This window comes from Caloenas nicobarica, chromosome 12 (genome assembly GCF_036013445.1).
Source record: "Caloenas nicobarica isolate bCalNic1 chromosome 12, bCalNic1.hap1, whole genome shotgun sequence".
Classification (NCBI taxonomy): Eukaryota; Metazoa; Chordata; class Aves; order Columbiformes; family Columbidae; genus Caloenas; species Caloenas nicobarica.
This window is the reverse complement of record NC_088256.1, coordinates 22315434-22340285: the sequence shown is the minus strand read 5'-3', so window position 1 is coordinate 22340285 and position 24852 is coordinate 22315434. Positions and strand designations below refer to the sequence as shown.

Below are 24852 nucleotides of genomic sequence, written 5' to 3'. Positions count from 1 at the left end.
CCCGCCATGGGCTGCAAACAGTGAGCAAGAGCAGCTGCTCAGCTGAGCTTTGAGCTCTGGAGGTTGTCTAGTCACTGTCTAGTGGGATGGCAGAGGTGGTTTTAGGGGTCTCCATCATATTCCCTCTTCCCAGCTCACTGCAAGGCAGCGCCGCTCCCAGAGCCTGGAGCCAGCAAAGTGCAGCCCGGCATGAAGGTTCTCACTGAGCAGCATCTCTCCCTGAGCAGCATCTCAGCCTGAGCAGCGTCTCAGCCTGAGCAGCGTCTCCCCCTGAGCAGCGTCTCAGCCTGAGCAGCGTCTCTCCCTGAGCAGCACCTCAGCACCTCATTTCTCCAGTTGCAATTGAGAGCCGCAGCCCACCTGGCTGGAACGAGCATCCTGTGCCCGGCTGGCCATGGCCACCTTGGTGTCCCTGCTCTGGGACACCTCGTGCCCGCTCTCTGCAGGGGACAGCAGTGTCAGCGGCTGCAGGAGGCTGCTGGGGGCTGTGACCTGTCGCAGCTGGGGCAGGGCTGACGGCAGCTGGAGCAGCGAGCCTGCGTGCTGTGCTCCCCCCGGCCCCCCGCCGTTCCCCAGCTCAGCCCTGCACGCCCGGGGAGTCCCGTCTGCTTCGGACGAGAAGCGAGATGGCTGGGTCAATGAGAGCACATGGGATTAGCTCGGTAGGATTGTCCCGCGGGGAAAAACCAGTGATCTCCAGCTGACCGCCGGCGGGAAGGTCCTTGGCCAGGAGTCCCCCCTGCGGTGGATGGCCCGGGGGGGCTGCGGGGGGATCAAGGAGGCCAGTGGTCATGCTGACATTTTTTTCTACGTTTAATCCACGGTTTCCAATGAACAAAGCCAGGATTAACACCTTCTGCCACGGTGAGTCTGCTTGTGTCCCACCTTTGTGTTTCCATCCTGTGAAGGTTTGAGTCAGCACGCGCTCTTTTGGGGGAGATGGGAAAGTCTGGGAAATGACCTTTTTTCTTGTCAGACACTTCTTGAAAACAGCGTTTCCTTTGCAGTGAGTCAGTTTGCTTTGGCTTTTACGCTGTAGGGTGAGGGAAGGGTTAGGAGATGTAGTTTGTTTTGTTGTTAAGCTTTTTTTTTCCCCATTTCTTAAAAAACGGACTAGATTTTCCTTTACTTTTTCTTTTTTTTTTTTTCCCTTGAAATGACCTGCAGCTTCTGCCCTGCCAGGAGCATGCCTGCTTGGGCAGGGGCTGAAGTTAACGTGTGTTGTGAGCCCTGAACCCCTGATAAAAAAATCAGGCACAAGTGCTGAGGGTGCGGCTGTGCGTGAGAGGAAGGAGAGGGGAAATGGATGCGACAAAGCACAGCCTGGGTTTGGTTCATTGTGTGGAGCTTTTCTTTCTAGCCCTTCGCTCCTGGCTTCAGATGCAGTGGGTATGGCGGACCTGCTGCCTTTTTCATGCTTGGGCTTATTTCTCTCCTCCCGACCTGCCCTCGTGTCCTGAGCCCCAGCCAAAACTCCTGACCCTGCCTGCTGACCCTGACCCCTCCTGCCGACCCTGACCCCTCCTGCCTGACCCTGACCCCTCCAGCCTGACCCTGACCCCTCCTGCTGACCCTGACCCCTCCTGCCGACCCTGACCCCTCCTGCCGACCCTGACCCCTCCTGCCTGACCCTGACCCCTCCAGCCTGACCCTGACCCCTCCTGCCTGACCCTGACCCCTCCTGCCGACCCTGACCCCTCCTGCCGACCCTGACCCCTCCTGCCTGACCCTGACCCCTCCTGCCTGACCCTGACCCCTCCTGCCGACCCTGACCCCTCCTGCCGACCCTGACCCCTCCTGCCTGACCCTGACCCCTCCTGCCGACCCTGACCCCTCCTGCCGACCCTGACCCCTCCTGCCTGACCCTGACCCCTCCTGCCTGACCCTGACCCCTCCTGCCGACCCTGACCCCTCCTGCCTGACCCTGACCCCTCCTGCCTGACCCTGACCCCTCCTGCCGACCCTGACCCCTCCAGCCTGACCCTGACCCCTCCTGCTGACCCTGACCCCTCCTGCCGACCCTGACCCCTCCTGCCGACCCTGACCCCTCCTGCCTGACCCTGACCCCTCCTGCCGACCCTGACCCCTCCTGCCGACCCTGACCCCTCCTGCCTGACCCTGACCCCTCCTGCCGACCCTGACCCCTCCTGCCGACCCTGACCCCTCCTGCCTGACCCTGACCCCTCCTGCCGACCCTGACCCCTCCAGCCTGACCCTGACCCCTCCTGCCTGACCCTGACCCCTCCTGCCGACCCTGACCCCTCCTGCCGACCCTGACCCCTCCTGCCTGACCCTGACCCCTCCTGCTGACCCTGACCCCTCCTGCCGACCCTGACCCCTCCTGCCGACCCTGACCCCTCCTGCCGACCCTGACACCTCCAGCCGACCCTGACCCCTCCTGCCGACCCTGACCCCTCCTGCCTGACCCTGACCCCTCCTGCCGACCCTGACCCCTCCTGCCTGACCCCGACCCCTCCTGCCGACCCCGACCCCTCCTGCCGACCCTGACCCCTCCTGCTGACCCTGACCCCTCCTGCCTGACCCTGACCCCTCCTGCTGACCCTGACCCCTCCTGCCGACCCTGACCCCTCCTGCCTGACCCTGACCCCTCCTGCCGACCCTGACCCCTCCTGCTGACCCTGACCCCTCCTGCTGACCCTGACCCCTCCTGCCTGACCCTGACCCCTCCTGCCGACCCTGACCCCTCCTGCTGACCCTGACCCCTCCTGCCTGACCCTGACCCTTCCTGCTGACCCTGACCCCTCCAGCCTGACCCTGACCCCTCCAGCCTGACCCTGACCCCTCCTGCCGACCCTGACCCCTCCAGCCTGACCCTGACCCCTCCTGCTGACCCTGACCCCTCCTGCCTGACCCTGACCCCTCCTGCTGACCCTGACCCCTCCTGCTGACCCTGACCCCTCCTGCCTGACCCTGACCCCTCCTGCTGACCCTGACCCCTCCTGCTGACCCTGACCCCTCCTGCCTGACCCTGACCCTTCCTGCTGACCCTGACCCCTCCAGCCTGGCCCTGACCCCTCCTGCCTGACCCTGACCCCTCCTGCTGACCCTGACCCCTCCTGCCTGACCCTGACCCCTCCTGCTGACCCTGACCCCTCCTGCCGACCCTGACCCCTCCTGCCGACCCTGACCCCTCCTGCCGACCCTGACCCCTCCTGCCTGGCCCTGACCCCGTCTGCTGACCCTGACCCCTCCAGCCTGACCCTGACCCCTCCTGCTGACCCTGACCCCTCCAGCCTGACCCTGACCCCTCCAGCCTGACCCTGACCCCTCCTGCCTGACCCTGACCCCTCCTGCCTGACCCTGACCCCTCCTGCCGACCCTGACCCCTCCTGCCTGACCCTGACCCCTCCTGCCTGGCCCTGACCCCTCCTGCCGACCCTGACCCCTCCTGCCTGACCCTGACCCCTCCTGCTGACCCTGACCCCTCCTGCCGACCCTGACCCCTCCTGCCTGACCCTGACCCCTCCTGCCTGGCCCTGACCCCTCCTGCCGACCCTGACCCCTCCTGCCTGACCCTGACCCCTCCTGCTGACCCTGACCCCTCCCGCTGACCCTGTCCCCTCCGGCCTGACCCTGACCCCTCCTGCCTGACCCTGACCCCTCCTGCCTGACCCCTCCTGCTGATCCCCTCCCACTGGCAGCGCAGGCAGGGTGACAGTCCTGTCCCAGCACACACAGACCCGTGTTTGCATAAGAGATGTCACTTGGATGCTTTCTGAAACTTAAGTTTTGGGGTGGTTTTTTTTTGCTTTATCCCTGATTTGTAGTTTTCTCCAGAAGGGCTGCAGGGAGGTGTCCCTGGCCGGGGGGCTGCTCTGTAAATGACTCGCAAGCTGCTGTTTGCAGGCTGAGGAGTGGGACTGTGGTCATCTGCACACACAGGGCTTCATGGTGGTAAAACCCCAGATTTTGCAGAGGTCTTTGTGGCTTGGGGTGGGCTTTTCACAAGTTCAGCGGTTGGCACGTGCAGGTGTGTGCGCAGAAGTGCTGAGCACCTTTGCTCGCAGGGACCGGCTGGTAGAGTCTGAGCACAGCAAATGCCAGCGGCTGCTGGGTGAGGATGCAATGCCAGGGGGATGGCTTTGGGGTCCCGCTGCAATAGGGGATTGGTGAGGCAGAAAAAGGAGGTACATTATTGCGCACAGCTGGAGAAATATTCTGACTTATTTTTGTATTGCAGCCTTTTAAAAGGGAAGAAAAGAGCCCTGAAGTGATCCCTTTGTGCCTGTGCTGAGGATTTAGTGCCCCTTTCTTCCTGCGAGGACACGTGTCTGGCAGTGCCCAGCCATCGGGCTCGGGCAGCGCTGGCTCTGGGCTCGGCGTCCCCAGGGGCTCGCAGGACGGCCACCAAGGCCACAGGAGCCTGTGCGTTCCTCAGCTGGGGACTGGAGGGGTTTAGAATCTGTATAACGTGAAAAGAGCTGCAGGAAGACCAGGAGGGAGTGCTGCTCCATGGGGTTCCCCTGGTGACACACACTAGTGTTTATTATAAATAAATGCATAGAAGTAGGAGGAAATTCCCTCATGTCTTAAGCAAGTAACTGTTTTTAATGCCTGGCTTTAAAAGCAGAAGGAACTGAGGATAACTCCGGAGCAGGCAGTGCGGGAGAGAACCTGCAGCAGGTTGCATGGACTGGAAATGCGAATGTGCTCTCTGCAAAGGCGGGAGCTGCCACTGATTCTGGCTTTTTGGCAAAACTGTTGTTGTTGTCCTTTGCCTTGACCTTCCTTGGGCTTCGGAGATGGCTTGTGCTGGTCTCGCTGTCCGTGCTGTGGCAGGAGCAGCAGCGGGATGCAGCTCTCTGGACTTTAACCTCCGGGCGTGATGTGGCGGGAGTGTCGTTCTGTCAGTGCTGGGTCCAGCGCTCTTCAAGCAGCAGAAAACAGACTTTTGTTGTTGTCAATGTAAAACAATGCATGATGTGGTCCCTTCTCATTGGGGAGGTGCGGTCACGGCCAGTACCTGCAGTGTCCGATGCTGTACCGAGGCTGGGAGCTCTGGCACCACCGGCTGAGCTCGGGGGACAGCGTCTGTTAGTCCAAAGAAAGTGCGTGTGAGACCCGCGGGGTGATCAACAGGAAGACAGCAGTGCAGTTTTAGAAAGTGTGGGATACAGGATGGGCAAGAAGGATTAATTTGCAGACAGGTCACTTGTACCAGCATCACTTGTTGCTGCTGGGTGCCTCAGCCAGGTGACCACCTTCTGACCCTTATTTTCCCTGGGAAGCTTCTCGATGTCTCCTGCACACAGATGTGTTTGTGGAGATACAGGCAGCTCAGCAGGGTGAATACCAGCCTTAAGAGCCCAGGAAGGGAGTAATGGAACTGGTACCAAAGAGAAGACAGTGACTTTTCACCCCAAGTCTAGACCCAGGCAGAGCTGTGCATCCCGGTGCTGAGGGACCTTCTCTGGGTGATGTGTAGGGTGGGCTGGAGCGGAGGCTCCTCTCCCCAGAGCAGGACGGGATGGTTCCTGTCCCGGCTGTTGTTCCTCGCGGGTCAGAGCAGCTGCAAAAATGCAGGTGGGGGAGGCAAGGAGGACGGATCAGGGTCTTCACCTTCCTGGCCCTTTGTTTCTGTTCCCATCCGTGCCCTTTCCATTCCCTTGTTCCCACCAGACATCTGCTCTGCAGCTGCAGCACTCAGATGTGGCACGTTTAACCCCTGAGCTGCCACCGTGCTCCTGCTCCCAGGGACGGGCTGGAGCCGAGGCGGGAGGAGGTGACCTGGGGTGGCCAAAGGTGCCAGGAGACCCTGGGCAGCGGCGGGGGCTGTGGGGAGCAGGCAGCTCGCCTGTCCCGTGGGACACGCTGCAGGGAACGCCTCGCCTGGTGACACACAGACCTGCTTGTGTCTGCTCTGCCGTGCTGCATGTGAGCAAAACCGCGGCCAGGAGCAGCCTCCGGCCCCGGGGATGGCTCCGTCCCTCTCCGTCACCCACCGTGTCCTGCAGCCACATCCCATGGATGGCGTGTCCAGCTGCCCGACTGGATTCTCCCCCAGCAGCTGGGGCACCCCGTGTCTCTTGAGCATGGATGTTGGTTGTTCAACTGCTGCATCTAAAATAACAGCCCAGGGGAGAATGAGACCCTTCGCTGCTGCAGAAAATGCACCTTGGCTTCTCTGGAGGTGACTGTTCGGCTTTGTTGTCCCAGGGGAGTGAACACTGAAAGGAAGAGAGGAGTTTTCTCTTCTTTTTGAAGTAAAGAAGGTAACAAACATGTTTGCATTTCATAAAAGTATGATTAAGCCTCATCCGTTTGGGGCTGATGTGGCTTCTTTGGTGCTATCTTGCAATCTTTATTAAAGACAGCAGAGGCTGCAAATATGAATTTAAGTTGGTCGAAGTGCTGTTTGTGGAAGCGGTGGTGTTCCCCGTGCAGGTCGGCTGCAGCTCCCATCCAGGTGCCAGCCTGCACGGGGATAAGCTGCTTTTTGGCTGGACGTGTTGCAGAGCCGGGCTCTGGCGTTGCCCCGCGCTTCCCCCATGGCCATGGTCTTACAGCTGCATTTCTGCGCTGCAAAGCACAAGGTCATACTCACTTTGGGTGCAAAGGGCTGTGTTTTAACTTTCTTTAGAACAGAATAAAACAGATAGGAGACTACCGTTAGGCTCGTTTGCAGGAGAGGAAACCAAAGCTGTCGCATCCAGTTGATAGCGGTGGTTACACGCAGCCCTGGCACTGAGCCGAGCTGTGAGCGGGGCAGAGATAAGGGGGTGAGGAGGGAGCTCCATGGGTGCTGCATGGAGCCACTGCTGCCCTGGGCTGGGGGACCCACTGCGTGGAGCCTCTTTTGTTGCCTGGAAACTTTCCTTTGGCCACAGAGCAGCCGTTTGTCTGGCGTCCCGGGCCCTTCCTCCCCACCGTCCCACCCGGAGCTGCTGCCCGGGGGGGTTCCAGCCTCGCCGCCCCCGGGCACGGGGCGCTGGGCCGGCCGGGGCGATGCGGGAGGAAGGGGCAGCACCCGGCTGGGGCTGGGGGCAGCTGGGAGCCGAGGAGCCTGGGGTGATGCCCGAGGGTGATACACGGCGTGATCCAGAAACCAAACAGCTTCGGTCTCTCTGCCGCGGGTGGCTGGCGCTCGGGTACCACCACTGCCCAGCAGCTCCTGTGCTACCTCCAGGATCGGTGCTACCCCCAGATTTCCCTCGTGTTCACCTGCACCAGGCAGTGACTGTCTGGGACGTGAACAGGGCAGGGGGGCTCTGGTACCGGCGGGGCTGGCGGTGCCACCAAGTGCCATGCCTCCCGCGAGGTGCCACCCCCAGGGCAGCGATGCCCTTGGGAGCAGACAGGACATTTCGGGGCTGGAGGTGGTGGAGGCATTTGAACAATTCCTTGTTGGCGACGTAGCGAGGAGCAGTTTCCAAAACTTGTGAGACCTATTTACTGCATGAAGGTTAATTATGGAAACCCGCTGCATCTGGGAGAGCGTCCAACTGCCTTTCTCATTCCTATCCCTGTGCCCTGTCCGTGTTCACGACTGGAAATCTCTGCGCTTTGCTGGACGGTGCTGGGAGCTGGCTGGGCTGGAAGCAGATAACTGGTATTTACTGGTGCTGAGTGCCAAACGATGTGTGGATGGGGGATGCCTGTGGCATGCGTGGATGGCGATGCCTTTGGCCGCTCCTGCTCCCAAAGCCCAGGTTGGTGTGAAGGGTGAGGTGCCTTCGGTCAGCACGGGGGGGCGGATTTGGCCCTCGGATCTGTCTGAGTGATGCCCAGTTCAGAGAGGTGACTGATTCCAGGGAGCTCGGCACTGAGCGTTGCAGCCGGAATTAATTCCCCTTTAACTTCCCGTACATCAGCCATGCCCCTGTTCCAGTGCCTGCAGCAGCTGCAAGATACACATTTCCATGGGAAACTGTTGTTTCAGCTCCTCACCTTTACACGCAGGGAAGGTGCATACCCCTGGTTTGGGAGCTGCGCTGGGATTTTCTGTCATTTCTGTAGGCAAGTACTGCACCTTACGGACTGGGAAGGGGAGCTGAGTTCCACTTCTGCATGGTCACTGTTGTAGGCAACAGTTTATTTTAAGGTGGGATGGAAAGAAAATGCACCAAAAAGAAAAGAAAAGAGCGTGTTTCCATCGGAGCGCGGCAGCCGGCGGCTCGGAGCTGCCGCCCGCATCTGCCGGGCAGCTGCTGTCAGGGCTTTCCATTAGGTCATGTGTGGGCAATGCTGGGATGTGGTTTGGTTTTCACACACTAATTGGCTGTGTGGGACTTTTTATGGGAGATTTGGAAACTTGCCGTGAGAAGCTGGGATGCTGGGGTGGTTTTTATTTTTGATTTTTAAAGTGAAAGTGCAGAGCCGGGGTTCTGGGAAGTGGCTTTCCTGCCTGTAATTACGTTGACCTCTGGTGTTCCAGCTCACTCGTCTTAGAGCTTTTATTGCATCTCCCGGGCTTTTCCTCGTCCGCGCCTGTTCCAGGGCAGGGGTGGGGTAGTTGTCGCCCCAAAAGCACTCGAGGGAGAGATGTCGGGTTCCAAACATCTCACGGCCGGGAGCCCCTCCCACCGGACCCGCCGCGGACCCGCCGTGGGTCTGGGTGCTCCCCGCCGGCGGGTTACGTCCAGGGAAACACCATGGTGCAGTCACTGTGCCGGAGGATGATTAGGGGAATTTTGTCCTTTTTTTTTTTTCTGTTTTCATGTTGGTTTTCATCCTTTTCTTCCACTTTCACTAGCAAAATGAAAGGCCCTGGCGCAGGGCTGGCACATGCAGGTGCACGGGGTGTTCGGGTTCCGCGGCGCTGGGGTTGGGTGGGTGCTGGGAAGGCAGATTCGTGGGATTTATCCTCGTGTTTCCCAGGGAAGCGCAGGCTCTGTGTGTGTTTATGTGCCTGTCTGCTGGTGCCGGCCTGCCTGCTCCTCCCGCAATACAATTCGGATGGGATCATTTCCGTTGCATTTAAACTGCAGATTGCAAAGATATTAAGTTACTACAAGCTCATGAAAATAATTTACTGACCAGAGGAAGCAACGAGACCCTCTTCCCAGCCCTGCTGAGGAGTGGGCGTAGTGTGTCATGAGCCTTTATTAAACATCAGGGAATCTGCACATCTAGATAAACAGCTGTGTTGGAAACCCATCTCCATCGCTGCTGCTCATGGCTCCTCTGCCCGGCTTGAGGCAGCAGAAGGTGCCCAGGGCTCAGAGGGTCCCCAGGCACTGTCCCCGGGGCTCGGAAGTCCCCAGGCACTGTCCCCAGGGTTCAGAAGTCCCCAGGCACTGTCCCCGGGGCTCAGAGGGTCCCCAGGCACTGTCCCCAGGGTTCAGAAGTCCCCAGACACTGTCCCGGGGCTCAGAGGGTCCCCAGGCACTGTCCCCAGGGTTCAGAAGTCCCCAGGCACTGTCCCCGGGGCTCAGAGGGTCCCCAGGCACTGTCCCCAGGGTTCAGAAGTCCCCAGGCACTGTCCCGGGGCTCAGGCTGGATCTCCAGCAGAGGCTGCAGGCAGGTTCTTGTGCTGCCCCATGCGGGGTTTGGGTTCCCTGTCACCTTGTCCTGGCAGTGAAGCTGCTGGGAGGTGGCAGGGTGGGCTGGGGACATGGCTCGCGATGGGTGACCCCGTGCACGGTGTCTGGCCATGGCCCGGTGGGGTTCAGTCCCCCTCTGGGTGTTGGGCAGGACTTTCCCTGCCCGTCCTTGTCCTTTCCTGCGCTTCCCTGGGAAAGTGCGTCTGCGGGAAGGGCGGTGGGAGGAGCGCCAGCTCCGGACAGGGACACTTGGAAACCTTCTCTGTGCCAGCGCTTCGGTGTCCCCACTGGGCTGGGCAGAGCCCCTGCTCTGGGTGGGCTTGTTCGCGCTGCGGGGGCTTGAGGGCGACGCAGGACTCGCTGCCGGGGACAGAGCTGGGGACCCGGCTCCAAAGAGGGGCCAGGAGAGGTGTGGTCCCCCTGGCCCCCCCCGGCAGCCCCTGTGCTGGGAGGAGGCGCGGGGGGAAGGAAATGTCGTGCTCTGGCTCCTGGTTTCCAGCGGGCGATGGGCAGCGGAGCTCAGTCCTGCGCCGGAGCGTCCTGCCGCAGCCCCGGCTGCGCCCCGCGGCGGGCGGCTGTCCCCACGCTGGGTGCCACAGGGCTCCTCTGCGTCCCCTGGCCGGCTGAGCAGTGCCCATCGTCACCCCGGCCATGCGCTTCTGCCAGTTCAGCCGCTGCTCCGTCCCGGGTAAGCTCAGCACGTGGGGGACCCCGGACCTGTCCCTCCCGGGGGGCAGCGCGCAGGGGGATCAGGACATTATGGGGCAGTAAGGGCTGGGAGGTTGGTGTTTGTGTTCTTGGCTGGGCACACCCTGAGCTGCAGCCTCTGGCTGTGGTGGCCGCATGGCCAGTGACTGCTGTGAGCAGTTGGGGGGCTGGCACGTCTGCTGGTGGGGCTGAGGGAAATGCCCATCCTTGGACCCGACCTGCCCCTGGATGCGAAGGGATCTGTTCCACGGGGCTGTCATGACCAAAGACCATTCAGATGAAGTCCTGGTACCGCCCCGGCTGGCCGGTCACCTTCCCCACGGGGGTGTGTGGGAGGGATGCGCTGCTCCGCGGGGACAGCGTGACCCGCTCAGGCTCCAGGGTTGGCGTCTCCACTGGAGTTACTGGTTTGGAGCCCTGTGGAGGGCAGGAGGGGTCAGGCCCGGGATTTCTGCTCATGGCACGGTTAAGGACAGCTGCACTGTTTGGGCCCAGATGCAGATGCTTATTCCAGAACTTCTTCCCAAAACTTCTGAAGTATTTGGGTCCAAGGTTTTGGCTTGGTCCCGTCCTTAACTGAACTGCTTGTTTTGAGCGCTTTTTTTCCCCTCTGCTGTAGCTTTGTAATTGGAAATGCAGCCAGAGCTCTGGGCTGAGGCTGTTGATGGAGGGTGATGAAATTGGGGTGTTTCACTGCAATCTGCTCTGGGTGGATCCCGCCTCTGTCCAGTCTGTGCCGGGTGGTGCCTCCAAGAGGGACGGGTGAGACCCTGAAACTGCTGTTGCATTTTCTGCACTTGAGGTCAAATGTTTGCCACCCTCAGCAGTGTAAATCTCAGCAGACCGACTGCTGACACCCGGCAGCAGCTTCCTTGGCTGCCTGAGCTTTGGGCTGTTTTCCCTCAAGTTCTGTAAGTTTAAGAAATTTCCCAGAAAATAGGGCTGGCTGTTGGATGGGCTCATCTGGGCGACAGCTGAACCGTGTGTGAGGGATGGGACCCGGCCAGGCAGGGGACACAGAAAACCGTCAGGGTTTGGTGCCTGCCAGGGTGAACATGGCTTGAGAGAAGAGGTGGGAGGAGGGAGGAGAGGGAAAGGTTTCTTTGGCAGGCTTTTCTGGAGGATGTTTGCAAAAGTGACCAGCCCTAAGCTTTGATGAGCTCTGAACTAATTATTAAAAATAAAGATCTTCCTCTCTTGCCTGGCGAAGTACTGTATTTGGTTTAGTGGGTTCAGAAATGAAATGTTTCATCGGGAGGTTAAAACTGTGTCTTGTGTCCCCGTCACTCCTGCATTACTGGCTCCTCTTTGCCGTGTGCCGGGGGGAGGCTGAAGCCAAGCAGTTCTGCTCCCTGGGCAGAGACGCTCCGTGCATGGGCATCGCTGCCCCCACAGCCCCCCCGAGCTCCCCCGGGCTCCCCGGCTCCGAACCTGCAGCCGCTTGTTCCTCAGTTTGTGCCCATGGAACACGGGCCCTGCGGGAGCCGGGGGAGCGGCTGCTGCTGCGGGAGCATCGCTGCTGCCGGGCGGGATGCTGAGCTGGTTCTTTGCTCTCTTTCAGAAATCGAAGCCAGGAAGGCCTGCGAGTGGCTGCGGGCGGCGGGGTTCCCCCAGTATGCCCAGCTGTACGAAGGTGAGAGCCGCCTCTCCTGCTGCTCCCCATCCCTGCCCTGCATCTCAGCCAGATTCCAAGGCGGCTGCGGGGAGAGCTCACAAAGCGCTGGGAGAGGAGAGGATGGAGAAGATTGTTTGTGAATTATATGAGCATGTGTTAAAACTTCAAGCCCTGGGACTTGGCCGTGGCCTGGCCAGCCAGCCCTGCTGTTCACCCTCCCGCATTCCTGAACTCTTTCCCTTCGGGCTGGGCTGCGGGGAGTCCCCGGAGCGGCTGCTCGGGCCAGGGGCAGGCGGGTTTTGCAGAGCCAGCGGCTCCTCAGCGCTCCGGGGAGGGTTTGCAGCGGGTGGGAGCGCAGAGGAGTCAATGTGGGTAACGTGGGGAGCGTTCCTCCCTGCGCACACGTCCTGCCCTGCCCCGCGTGCTGTTTGGCAGCAGGTCTGTGCTTTCCGAGCACCCAGCGAACCGTGCCGGAGCAGACGGGTCCCCGTGGCGCAGGGGATGGGCAAAGCCCCGAGGGTCCCACTCCCACCTCCGCTGTGACTCTGGGGACGGGTCTCTGCTCCTGCTCAGCTGTGTGTCGGTCCCTGCGGGGGGGCCGGGGCGCGGGGCCGGGACAATAGCGGGAAGCCGGGTGTCCGCGGGCCGCGGCCGTGGCCATTGTTCGGCCGGGCACTTCCACCACCCCCCGCAACACGTGCGCGGGAGCCCGGCTCTTGCCCCCCGGGTGATGGCTTTACAGGCTGCCTGTTTGCCTCGGGTTGCTATTTTAGGGGACAGGCTCCCAACACGGCCACGTGCAGGGTCCGGCCGGATTCATCCAGGGGGGACGCAGCCCCAGGTGTTGTCCCCAAGAGGTGCTCACAGCCCGGGACGGCAGGAGCGGGTGCTGGGTGCTGCGGTCTATGAATAAACCAACCCTTTTCCCAGCCTCTCTGCGCAAAACTTTCCACATCCTCCAAGTGTTTCATTCTGTTTTTCTCCACAGCTGTCAGGGCTCAGTGTCCCCTTGGTAATTGCACTCGATAGCTTCATTAACAGCCGGGCTTAGGCACTCGTGGTTAGTGGTCCAGGTCCTATATCGCTGTCCCAGCGGAGCTCTCTGAGCACACAGAGATGAGCAGGGACGTGGCTGGAGACCTGTGGGCACCTCACCACCCCCCAGCTCACCCAAAGTCCCCGGGCACACACAGCTCTGACTGCTCCTGCAGCTCCTGCCCCGAGCCCGGCCAGCGGCTCTGCCCCTGCACACCCAGCCCGTGGCCTTTGACATGTGCAGGGGGATTTAATTTGATGCTAGGTTTACCGTACCACTATACTGGTACGGCTTTCTTGCCCCAGGGGACTTCTTAGCAGCTCCCAGCTCAGCCCAGGGGAGCTGAGAGGCTTTCTTGACCCTGGGGGATCCATGTGAGCAGGGAGACATTAACGAGCAATCAGTGCATGTGTGATGTGTGGCCTTAAGGGGCACCCAGCTGTGTCTTGGGCAGCGTTAGGGAGGTGGCCGCTCTCCCCAGACCACCACGAGGTGCTGAGGGGAGGAGCTGAGGGGGTCCCTGTCCCCGCTGCAGGGGGGGCGGCTCCAGCTGTGCCCAGCTGGGAGCAGAGCCCCGTGGTGGCACCTGCGTGGGCGTGTGAACGTGCTGCCAAGGGCTGGGCTGGGCTTCTGAGCCAGCTCATCTCACTGAGCGATAAAGGCAGCGCAGCACCCATCCCAGCACCGAGCTCAGCACCCCATCCCAGCACCCATCCCAGCACCCCAGCACCCATCTGGGTGGCAGCTCCCAGTGGCAATGCGATGCTGCAGCCTTCCTGGCTTCTTCCAACTCACGTTCACAGCCCAGAATCCTCCCGCACCTCTCCCCCCTGCTCTCCATCCTCAGCATCTCCTCGCAGCATCCCCTCCTCCCTGGCCCTGCGGAGCGGCTGCCTCGGGATCGACGCTGATGTTCCTCTCACTTCCCTCCCCAGACTCGTTGTTCCCTCTCGACATCGGCGCTGTGAAGAAGGACCACAGCTTCCTGGACCAGGACTCCCTCAAATCCCTGTGCAGGTACCGCCCAGCAGCGGGGGGTTGGGATGCGCTCGCCTTCGGAATCGGGCAGTGCTGCTGGGTGGTGCCAAGGGAATGATGGAGTTTTTATTGTGAGCATACAGAGCTCCTGGAGAACAGAAATATTTCCCAGGAATAATTCTTCTCTTGGTGTGACTTTCGGGCTGTGTTTTAGTTTCGCTCTTGGGTAACTCTGCGCTGTAGAGCTCGGCTAGGGGTGGATTGGCCGGAGCTGAACTGTAAAGCAGCAGAGGTGCAGAGAGACCTGGGGCTGCTGTCCCCGCTGCCCGCGCTGTCCCCACTGCCTGCGCTGTCCCCTGCCACCGCCGGCTGCCCTGGGGGGCACCTCTGGCCTGCGGTCCCCAGGGGAGGGAGCCGTGTCACCTCGGGTGTGTTTGATGTTGCTGTATTTTGCAAGGATGCTTCATGATGTCTCTGAGAATGAAATGGAGTTTGGAAACTGTGTCGCTGCATCAGAGCGAAGGGATAAGGCGGGTTCAGGTCAAAGTGCCTGTGGATGAAATCGTGTTCGTGGACAGAGTTTCCCTCGGTCATCAGGTGTGAACCACCTACGGAAGAGAGAAAGCACACAGTGAGGGATGTGCTGAGACTGGTGCTGTGCGAGGGGCTCCATGGAAGCTGCACGCTGCTAATTAGCACTTTGTGCGAGTCGTTAGGAGCTGCGGGCGCTCCTGCTGGTGGTTCAGAGCTGTCAGTTTGCACTGGGATTCGTCTGAGCTGTGCCGCTGGGTCCCTCCCGTTCCCTGCACAGCCAGGGATTCCTGCGTCCCCACGCGCTCGCTGGCTCTGGGTGACGGTTGTCACCAGCCATGTGTTCCCAGCAGGACACGCTGCTCCTGGCAGCCGCGGGCTGGACGTGGCTGTGGGAGACGCTGCGGGCGTTGTTGCTGGGGGGCAGCGGGTGTTTGGGGTGGACTCACCCAGCTCTGCCAGTGTGAACAAGAGGAAATACCCAAAAGGAGGAACCCCCTGCTGTCCCAGTGTCTGTCTGGGGGGGCTGTGTGTCCCTCTGGCACGTGGTGACTCAGCCTTGCTTCGGCTTTGGGACGCATCATCCTGCCCGTGCCCCCGTGCTGATGCCACGGTGAGACACGAGCGTTGCCGCCCGCCGTCCCTCCCACGCATGCTGCTGCGGAATGGGACAGAGAGGGACGGGAAGGGCTCTGTCACTTGGTTGTTCTCCCAGCAGAGAGGCTGGGCACAGGGGATCCCCTGTGCTGCTAAACAGGACCTCCTGTTTTCCCTCCCCGTGCTCCCAGCAGGGTGGGAGGGGATGAGAGGTCTCTGGCCATCCCTCCCCATCGGAGCTTTTGGGTCCCTTTGTCATTGCCTGGCTGGCCGCAGGAGCCTCTAAGATGGTTCTGCTCTAATGACCCAAGCAGGTCATCCCTGCCTGTGTGGGATGGCTGGGCTGCCTGCGCCGGGCTGCTGGGACACAGGGCAGGAGTGTCCCTGGCTCCCCCCGCTGTCTCTGGGATCTCTGAGGTGGCCCCATGCAATTTTTGCCTAACAAAAAGTTCTAAAAGGACGCTGGAAAATGCAGCTCTTCCAGGAAGATGAATCCCCTGGACGTGTTCTTCTCCCCTGGCACATGTGTGCTCCCGTCCTGCTCCCTCTGCCAGACTCGGTGCCCGTGAACCTGCCGCAGGGTGCTCTGCAGGACCGCGCTCGCTCGGGGGTTCAGTGGGATCGCAAGGGGGGCAATAGACAAATTTTTGGTAAAATGTCCCTGAGGTTTGTGTTTTGGCTGCGCAGACATGGTACTGGCGTGCTTGAACAAAAGTCCTTGTAGTGTTCATGAAGGTGCTGATTAAAGTGAATTAACTGAAGATTTGTTCACTTGTGTAAAGAAAACGGAACAGGACTTGAAGCTGTGGGGTAGGGAAAGGAGAAGGGCCTGGCTGGGGCCAGCCCTGCTCTGCGTGTCCCTCTGATCCCTGGAGCGCAGCTGCTGGGTGACAGGTGACAGCAAACAACAAGGGCTCTCAGACAGAAACAGAAAAAAAAGGCAAAAAGAAGAGCCCTGCGGCCCTGCAGGGGCCAGGACTGGGGTAAAGCCTCACTTGTTTTCTTGCAGGAGGCTGATGACCCTGAACACATGTGCCTCCATGAAGCTGGAAGTCCACTTTCAGCGTAAACAGGTATGTCCTGGGCACTCGCAGGCAGGCATGGGGCTGGGGAATGTGCGCAGTGGTGGCAGCGATCGGTGTTCGGTGACAACACCCGTGTGCTCGGGCTGCCCCGGGCTCACAGAAGCTCCCAGCGGTGCCCAGTTGTTTTTGCCACTGTCACCCAGGACAGGGACAGCCCTGGCGCTGCCCGGCTGAATCAGTGGGCTCCTGCGTTTGCCCTGTGCCCCCCGTACAGCCCTGAGGCTCTGGCAGTGGCAGTGGGACCGCAGGAGTTGTCACTGTGCAGGGACAGCCGTGGTGGCTGCTCAGGGCTGGGTCCCTGCAGCCACAGCGTCACCTTGGGGGTCTCTGCTGAGCTGTGCTTAAAGACCCTCCAGCAGCACGTCTTACAACAATTAATATTGGCATATTAATAACAAAACCTCTTCATTTCCCTTAATGAATAATCCATTCAAAATGCACACCAGCTTGGTGTTTAGTGTATAGAAATTGTTACGTGAGTGTATCCCTGCTTGTTGTGACTGCCCTGTTTTGGCTTGGGAGGGGATGCTGCCCCGCGCCCCTCGCTGCCCCGCGCCCCTCGCTGCCCCGCATCCCTGACATGGCCGGGGTTTGTGGGGATGCTCTGCAGGGATGTCCCTGCTGCCTGTGAGCTGTCCACGGGTGGCCTGGAGCAGCACTGTCCCTCGCCCTGTGCAGTGTGGCCCTCAGACATGGCAGATTGCTGCTTGGCGCCTCCTGGAGCCCTCCATCGCCAAACAGGACCGGGATGGGTTTAAGGGGCCGTGCTGTGACTGTGCCCTTTGCTGCGGTGCCTGTCCCAGGAGGGTGGGACAGGAGATCACACAGACCCTCTGGGACTTTGACTGATCCATTGTCCCCTCTTGTCGACCACCTGCAGAATGAAGACTCCGAGGAGGAAGACCTGTGCGCCATCAGCGACCGGTGGGCTTTCCAGAGGGACAGCAAGAGGTGGTCGCGGGTGGGCTCCGTTGACATCCTCTTGCAGGGCTCCGAGGTGCTGAGCTCCACCATGCCGCTGGCGTCCAGCCGCGAGAGCGTCCTCACCGAGCTCAGCACCAACCCGGAGGCCACGTCCCTGCACAGCAGCGGCAGCGCGGGCGGCACGCTGAGTGCCGGGGCCGCGCCGCCCGACCCCCCGTCCCCCATCCACGCCGCCGCCGCTGCCATCGCCGCCTCCAGCCGCAGCCTGGGCGAACGCTCCTCGCCCGAGCAGCCCCCCAGCCGCGGCGGGGGCTCCAAGGAGAAGCTGAAGAAGCGACGGTCTCGCAGCTTCCTGAAGAGGATTGAGTCCCTCCGAAGGAAGGACAAGGAGAAAGCTGACCCGAATGAGAAGGTGGCCCCACATGGCAGCATCACAGACACACCAGGATGGGGCACCCTGCAGACTAATGGGGACCTTGCAGCCGCCAAGGCCAGTTCCCCAAAAAGAGGGATATCTGCCTCTTTCCATGGCAAAAAACACTTCTTCTCGGTATCGTACAGGACTAACCGCTTGCTGGGCGCAGGCAGGAGCAAGGTGAGCTCTGACTCGAAACGCGGCGGGGTCTACCTGGAGGACTACGACACAGCGGTGACGGCCAGTGGCGACTGGGCTGCCGGGGACCGCCCGCGCCGGCAGCTGTACCGGGGGGACTGCTTGGTGTACATCCCCCGGGACCACAAGCCGGGCACCTTCCCCAAATCCCTGTCCATCGAAAGCTTGTGTCCCTTGGGCGGCAGCTCCCTGACCCACTGGAAGTCGGGGACTGTGCCCGTGGGGCTGGTGGGAGGCGGCGGCAGCAGCCTGGAGGGCTCATCCTCCCCGCGGGGCTTCACCTGCCGCCGCCGGGGCTCCTGCAGCTCCCTGGGCAGCCGCGTCAGCGTATACGACAACGTGCCCGAGTTCGGCAGCAGCGAGGATTTCTGCAAGGAGGACGGGGAGGTGACCTACGAGAACCTCGATGACATCCTGCAGCACATGTGGGGGCTGCAGCAGAAGGTGGAGCTCTGGTATAAAGCCATCTCCCCCGACCTGGCTGGGGAGGAAGGGGCTGAGGAGGAGGAGGAGTCGGACTCGGGAGGGGAACCCTCCAACCTGCACTTCGAAGAGCGGTCCATGTCGGATGTTGGCACCTCCGCCAGTGACTTTGACAGCACAGGCAACTCCCTCAACGAGGCCGAGGAGATGGAGATGCGGGAGCGGCGGGACTCGGGGGTGGGAGCATCGCTCACCAGGCCCTGCAGGTGAGCGGGGCTGGGCTGGGAAGGGTCCTGCACCTGGGGACGGTAACCCCAGGCACCAGTGCGGGTTGGGGGTTGTCCTGCTGGAAAGCAGCATCGTAGAGAAGGACCTGGGAGTTGTGGTTGACAACAGGGTGACAGGAGCCAGCGATGTGCCCAGTGGCCGCTGGTACCTGGGGGTGTGAGGAAGAGTGTGACCAGCAGGTCGAGGTGAATCTTCCCCCTCTGCCCTGCCCTGGGGAGGCCCCATCTGCAGAACGGGGTCCAGTTCTGGGCTCCCCAGTTTAGAAAGGACAAAGAATTACTGGAGAGAGTCCAGCGGAGGGACACAAGATGCTGAGGGGTCTGGGGCATCTTTGCGCTGAGGAGGCTGAGAGGCACGGGTCGCTGGTGCACTCTGGTGGCTGCTGCCTGCTGCTGCCTGCTGTGTGCAGGCTGCCTCCTCTCTGGGTGCGTTTTCATTTACTAGTAACAGGCCTAGATGAAGGAGGCACTTGTTTGCAGTGTGCTGGTGCCCTCTTGGGCTTTCCCTAAGAAAACTGCAGCCGTTGCTGAGTTCTGTGACTTTTCTAGCCCTGCTGGGCTGATGCTGGAGGGTGATGTGCCTGCAGGCAGGTGTGGAGGGATAAAGACGAGTGGACTTTTCATTAGCTGGGAATGTCCCTTCTGGGCTTGGGGATGCACTGAAGCACCTGGACAGGAACAGCACAGACTTGGGAAGGGATTAGCAGGCTCGCAAGAGAGCACCACCTCCTTGGGGTGTCTTTTGTCCTCAAGAACGCAGGTGTTGGAGATGTCCCCTTTGCCATGGCATTGCTCTGCGTGGTGGTCCTGTAGGCATGTGTCACCCTGAGCATCTGGGCTCCTGGCATGGCCACAGCCCAGCACAGCCCTTGAGTGAGCACGAGGTGCAAGGGGAGATGCTGGTTGATTCAGGGGAGCCCAGGGGAGGGAGGACTCATTAGAGGCAAGGGAAAGCATCGCTCGTGCCCTCCCTGGCACCCTCTCACACTGGGTTTGTGAGCACCCAGGGGCGGACACAGCACCCCCAGCACTGGGGCCGCGGGCAGGGAAGAGCTCTTCCCCGGGGTCTCCAGCTCCACCATCACCAGCCTTTCGCTGCAGAAAGCTGCGCTGGCACAGTTTCCAGAACTCCCACCGGCCCAGCCTGAACTCGGCCTCCCTGGAGATCAACCGCCAGTCCTCTGCCCAGCTCAACCTGCTCCAGAAGTGCTCCCTGCTCCGGCTCACGGCCATCATGGAGAAGTACTCCGTGCCCCACAAGCAAGCCTGGACGTGGTGAGCTGCTGGGGAGGGGGACGGGGACGGTGACCCCGTGGTGCTGTGCTGGGTGCTGCCCCCCAGCCCAGGTCCTGCAGCCTGGGGCAGCTTTGGTGTGCAAAGTGCTGGAGAGGGAGGGGAAAAGCCGAAACCAAAGCTGCATTTGCTCTGCGTGGCTGTGGGCATCTTTGCAAGTGTGAGCTGGGGGCTGACTCCTGAGCTCGCGGCATCATCTGCGTCCAGGAGGGTTGCGGGCATTTGTGGGGCATTAAAAATGCTGCAGCAATGTGAGTGGGACAGTGGTTTCCTTTTGTAGCCGAGCATTAAAGCGTATTTTGGCTTAATAAATGTGTTGCAGTTCCTGCTCGAAAGCTGCATCGCTTCTATTTCAAACGTGGCAGAAGTGTGTGTGTGTCACCCGGGCCCTGCTCTCCTGCGTGCACTGGTGCTGAGGGAGCTGTTTGCTGCACTGATGTCTGTCTGTCCCACCCCACAGGACTGTGCCCAAGTTCATGAAGCGGAGTAAAGTCCCCGACTACAGGGACAAGATGGTCTTTGGTGTGCCGCCCATCGTCAACGTGCAGCGGACGGGGCAGCCGCTGCCGCAGAGCATCCAGCAGGCCATGCGCTACCTGCGCAGCCAGTGCCTGGACCAGGTGATGCTGCCGCTGCACCGCCTCGCTGTCATTTGGGGAAAAGAACGAGCTTTCAGGGGTCCTTTTTGTTCACGTCTCGTGGCGCTTGGCTGTGGTGAAGTGGGAGGGTGATATTGTCTGAACTCCACTCCCGCCGGTGTCTTCTCTGGGCTGGGGACTGAGACCTTTGGGGAAGGGGCTTCCTCGCCGGTCCCTGCCGGCTCTGTGCCCAAGCATCAACCTGCTGTTCCCCGGCAGGTTGGCATTTTCCGCAAGTCCGGAGTGAAGTCCCGGATTCAGGCGCTCCGGCACATGAACGAAACCAGCCCCGACAACGTCAACTACGAGGGGCAGTCGGCGTACGACGTGGCTGACCTGCTGAAGCAGTATTTCCGCGACCTGCCTGAGCCCATCTTCACCAGCAAGCTGACGGACACCTTCCTGCAGATCTACCAGTGTGAGTGCTGGGCTGGGGGTGGGAGTGGGGGTCTGCTGGGGGAAGGGATCTCTCTGTTCCTTTGGACGGGGTGGTGGGGCAGGCGGTGGCCTGGGGGGACGGACCTGCTGACCCTCGTCGTGGCCCCGCGCTGGCAGTCGTGTCGAAGGAGCAGCGGCTGCAGGCGGTGCAGGCGGCCGTGATCCTGATGCCGGACGAGAACCGGGAGGTGCTGCAGACCCTGCTGTACTTCCTGAGCGACATTGCCTCCGCCGAGGAGAACCAGATGACCGCCGGGAACCTGGCCGTCTGCCTGGCCCCCTCCATCTTCCACCTCAACGTGTCCAAGAAGGAAAGCACCTCGCCCAGGTGAGGGCTGGGCTGGCTCCCCATCCTTCCTGCAGCCCCCGTCTCCCCATCACCCCTTCCCTGGTGGGATGTGCTGTCACACAGCCCCATGCTCTGCTGTGCAAGGGGGGGTCCCCACTGGTGCCAGCCCTGCCCGCTCCCCCGCAGGGTGATCCACAAGAGGGGCACCATGGGGAAGCCTGACCAGAAGGATCTCAACGAGAACATGGCTGCGACGCAGGGGCTGTCCCACATGATCACCGACTGCAAGAAGCTCTTCCAGGTGCGTGGCTGCGGCGTGTCCAGCCCGGCACTGCCCTACCCGGGTGCTGCCAGCGGGAGACGTGACCTCACCAGCGGGGTGCGGGTCCTGAGGAGTCAGTGCGGGTGAGATGAGGGCACCCAATCCTCAGCGGGACGGCTGCCGCTGGTCGGCCAGCCCTGGGAGCGCAGCCCAGCTGCATCTCGTGGTGGTGCAGGTCACAGCCTGCGGGCCATGTCCCCTGGGAGGCTGTGTCCATCCTTCGCCCCTGCTCGGTGGCATGAGGAGTTGTGGTTTTCTAGCTGCCCAGGACCACTCACAAAGTCCACGTAGGATCCATCTGGCTTTCTGAAGATCCGTGTGCTCTTGGCTTGTAGGTCTCCCATGACATCTTGCTCCAGCTGAGCAGCTCCTACATGGCAGCAGATGCTTACCCCCGTCCCCTGGCTGACTTCGTGTGTCAGGGGGAAAGCAAGGATTTACACTCCTATTTCGAGCAGAGCGTCCAGAACCTGCTGAAAGAATCATCAGAGAAATTCAAGGGGTGGCTGAGCACCCCAGGGCCCCTGAACACAGAGCTCTCCTGCAAAAAGGTAAATGCCACTGTATGGAGGGAGCTTGGAGTCACACAGAGAAATGTGTACGGGGTGACCCCTGGGTGCCACAGGTGCTGCGGGCACCTGCCAACGACTTTGGCACTTGTTCCCTTTGGTGAGGAGGGATCAGCGGCCCCTTCCCTGGCCAGGGTGGGGGCTGAGAGAGGCAGCTCTGGACTGGAGGGTGCTCTGAGCCCAGCAGTCCCGCAGAGACACCATGTTGTTGTTAGCAGAGGAGCTGTGCCTGCATCCAGCCCCTCTCCAGCAGCCAGAGCAGCTCCCATCCCCTCACACAAGCAGCTGTTCTGGTGCTGCTCCGTGGCAGTGGGAGCCATCAGTAAAGCCGCTCAGGGGTCAGCACTGTGGGAGTCCCATGGACAACCTGCCTGACCCCTCCCTCGGCCCATCAGGTGGGGGACGGGCACCCTCTGCGCTTGTGGAAGGTGTCCACGGAGGTGGAGGCCCCTCCGGCCACGGTGCTGCACCGGGTGCTGCGGGAGCGTCACCTCTGGGACGAGGACCTGCTGCAGGGCAAGGTGGTGGAGGCGCTGGACAAGAACGCGGAGGTCTACCACTACGTGACGGACAGCATGGCCCCCCACCCACGCAGGGACTGCGTGGTGCTCCGGTGAGGACAGGGAGGGACCTGGGGTGGTGGGTCCCCCAGAGGGGTGAGCAGGGGCTGCACGGGGGCGGGCGGCAGGGACGGCGCTGAGGGGACCGGTGTGTCCCCAGGCGCTGGCGCACGGACCTGCCGCGGGGAGTCTGCCTGCTCATCTCCATCTCGGTGGAGCACGAGAAGCTGCCGGCGGAGGGAGGCGTCAAAGCCGTCGTGCTGACATCCCAGTACCTGATGGAGCCCAGCGCCATGGGCCGCTCCAGGGTCACCCACATCTGCAGAGCTGACCTCAGGTGAGCAGGGGCCCGCAGGAGGGTGGGGGGCAGGAGCTCACCCTGCCCCGGGGAAGCGCGACTGGGCTGGGGACGGGGCCAGGGGCGCTCTGGTTGTCATTCTGCGCCGGCACAAGGCAGGTTGGGTCACAGACATTCCCCCTTGTCACCACATCGCTGTGGCTGGCGGGGGGGGCGCATTCCCTTTTCTGTCGCATCGCACTGGTTCAGCGTCTCGTCACCCATCACAGACGGAGCTACACTGGGTGCCTGTCCTGGAGCACGAAGGGACCCCTGCCAGGGTCCCTCCTGCCCGCTCACCCCCCTCCTGTTCCCTCCCCAGGGGCCGGTCCCCCGAGTGGTACAACAGGGTCTTCGGGCACCTCTGTGCCATGGAGCTGGTGAGGATCCGCGACTCCTTCCCTGCCCTGAGTCCCAGCGGCCCCGAGACGAAGATCTGAGGTGCCAGGAGGATGCTCGGTCCTGTCGGACACGGACTTGCTGGTGGATCCGGAATGAGCTCTCGGGGGGAGCGCGGCAGGGGGGGCAGGGGCACATATTTGTATGTGTCCTTGTACCCTGGGCTGGGCATCCCCGTCCCACTGTCCCTGTGCTGCCTTGGCCACCCGGCACAGCAGAGGCAAAGCCGTGCAGCCCCTAGTCCCCACCAGAGGGGTCGGAGAGCACAGAGAGGGGCTGGGGGTGACCCCAGGGGACAGGGCTGGGGCGCAGTGGGTCCCACTGTGCCAGCTGGGCGGGAAGGCGCGTGGGGAGAAGCAGGAGAAGCGAGCGGGGAGGTCGCAGCGCTGTGTTGGGAAGTGAAGGGTGGGCAGCGAGGGGTGGGTGGTGCACACGGTGTCACCCGGCGGGGACAGCCAGGGAGTCACCGGCAGAACCCGTTGGGTAGCAGGAGAGGCGGCTGTTCTGGGAGGAGAGGACCTGCGCACAGATACAGGGCTCTGCCCCGAGTGCCGGCCTTGCCGAGTGGCAGAAGGAACCTGTTGGCATTACCTTTGGTACTGAATTTCATAGGAGAAGAAAAGCGCTCTAGTCCTGTGCCTCGCTTTTACTGGGCTAAAAGCCCTCTCTCGTGCACTGGGTTTCGGTGGGGGTTGGATGGACCACGTTCCAAGCCAAGCCTGTCCCTCCAAACCAGCATCCTCATCATCTGGAGGGGGCAGGACACATCTAGAGCCCCGGGGCTGGTTATGCAGAGGCCCCGTGGGCAGGAGGAGGACACGGCCGGTGCTGCAGCTCCCCGGTCCTGCTGCTGTTGGGGTTCCCCTGGCACTGCCCCGGCTCACTGGGGTGGTGGGAGGTGGGGTTGTCCCTGCGCCCCCGGCTGTGGAGCTGCCTCCCCAGCGCTGCCCCTGCAGAGACGTCCGTTCCCTCCCTATCCCCCGTTCCTCCGCGGGGAAACCACCCGCCGGAGCTGACCCGACCTGGTTCCTGCGCTCGGGCAGGGACCCAAGTCACCAGACATCGTTCCAACTGGAAGGCAGCACGACCCACACGCGGGAGCGACTCCCAGTGTCAGTTTTGCTGTAACACAACCTATCTGTCTCCCTTCTGGTGGAAAAAAAAAAAGGCAACCCAGCCTCTGTTCTGTGTCTTTTTATATATATATAAAAATATAACTAACATTTGGGAGAGTGATTTTTCTCCTAATATTTTTTTAAAATGTTTCTTTTGTTCCTATCTATAAATACTTGTACAGTTGGAATATTAATATATAACTCTGGCAGTAGAGCTCAGTGCCAGGTGATGCTCACTTAAAAGACGTGTATTTTGTATTTAAGGAACTTTTGTTTTGTATCATATGCAACTGCAACAGATTGTTTGACTTGGATGGGGGCTGCTCTTTCCATCCATGTAATTAATAAAGTACTAACGATATCTGCTGGCTGATGAGGAAACCTTCATGCACAGTGATTCTTCAGCACAGGAGCATCCCCAAGCTGAGCCGTGTGGGCTCTGCCTCAGGAATGGGGGTTCACCTGGGATCCACCTGTAGCAGGGAGAGCAGCTCCAGGAGAAGATGGGGCTCCAGCAGCGAGCGTCCGCGAAGATGATGAAGAAGATCCGCTTTGTGATGGCAACTTGCTGGAGCAGACGCTTTTCTCTGCT

The 24852-nt window shown here is 61.2% G+C and overlaps 1 protein-coding gene across 6 annotated transcripts in view; it reads left to right on the top strand.

Moving 5' to 3' along the window:
• The window catches only part of STARD8 (StAR related lipid transfer domain containing 8), a 56052-nt gene extending 31441 nt beyond the window's left edge, over nucleotides 1-24611 (top strand). For 4 of the 6 annotated variants that reach the window (XM_065643121.1, XM_065643126.1, XM_065643120.1 and 1 more), the window contains 13 exons: nucleotides 11773-11844; nucleotides 13798-13879; nucleotides 15978-16041; nucleotides 16934-18279; nucleotides 19402-19575; nucleotides 20054-20213; nucleotides 20451-20649; nucleotides 20787-20997; nucleotides 21145-21259; nucleotides 21616-21831; nucleotides 22245-22462; nucleotides 22570-22746; nucleotides 23069-24611. In XM_065643121.1, the coding sequence (XP_065499193.1) occupies nucleotides 11773-11844; nucleotides 13798-13879; nucleotides 15978-16041; nucleotides 16934-18279; nucleotides 19402-19575; nucleotides 20054-20213; nucleotides 20451-20649; nucleotides 20787-20997; nucleotides 21145-21259; nucleotides 21616-21831; nucleotides 22245-22462; nucleotides 22570-22746; nucleotides 23069-23186 (3152 nt within the window). In that variant the 3' untranslated portion in view covers nucleotides 23187-24611. Of the gene's footprint in view, nucleotides 1-9885; nucleotides 10192-11772; nucleotides 11845-13797; nucleotides 13880-15977; nucleotides 16042-16933; nucleotides 18280-19401; nucleotides 19576-20053; nucleotides 20214-20450; nucleotides 20650-20786; nucleotides 20998-21144; nucleotides 21260-21615; nucleotides 21832-22244; nucleotides 22463-22569; nucleotides 22747-23068 lie in introns of those variants that run through there. The other 2 variants (XM_065643122.1, XM_065643123.1) reach the window with 2 other exon arrangements.
• Nucleotides 24612-24852: the final 241 nt, after the last annotated feature.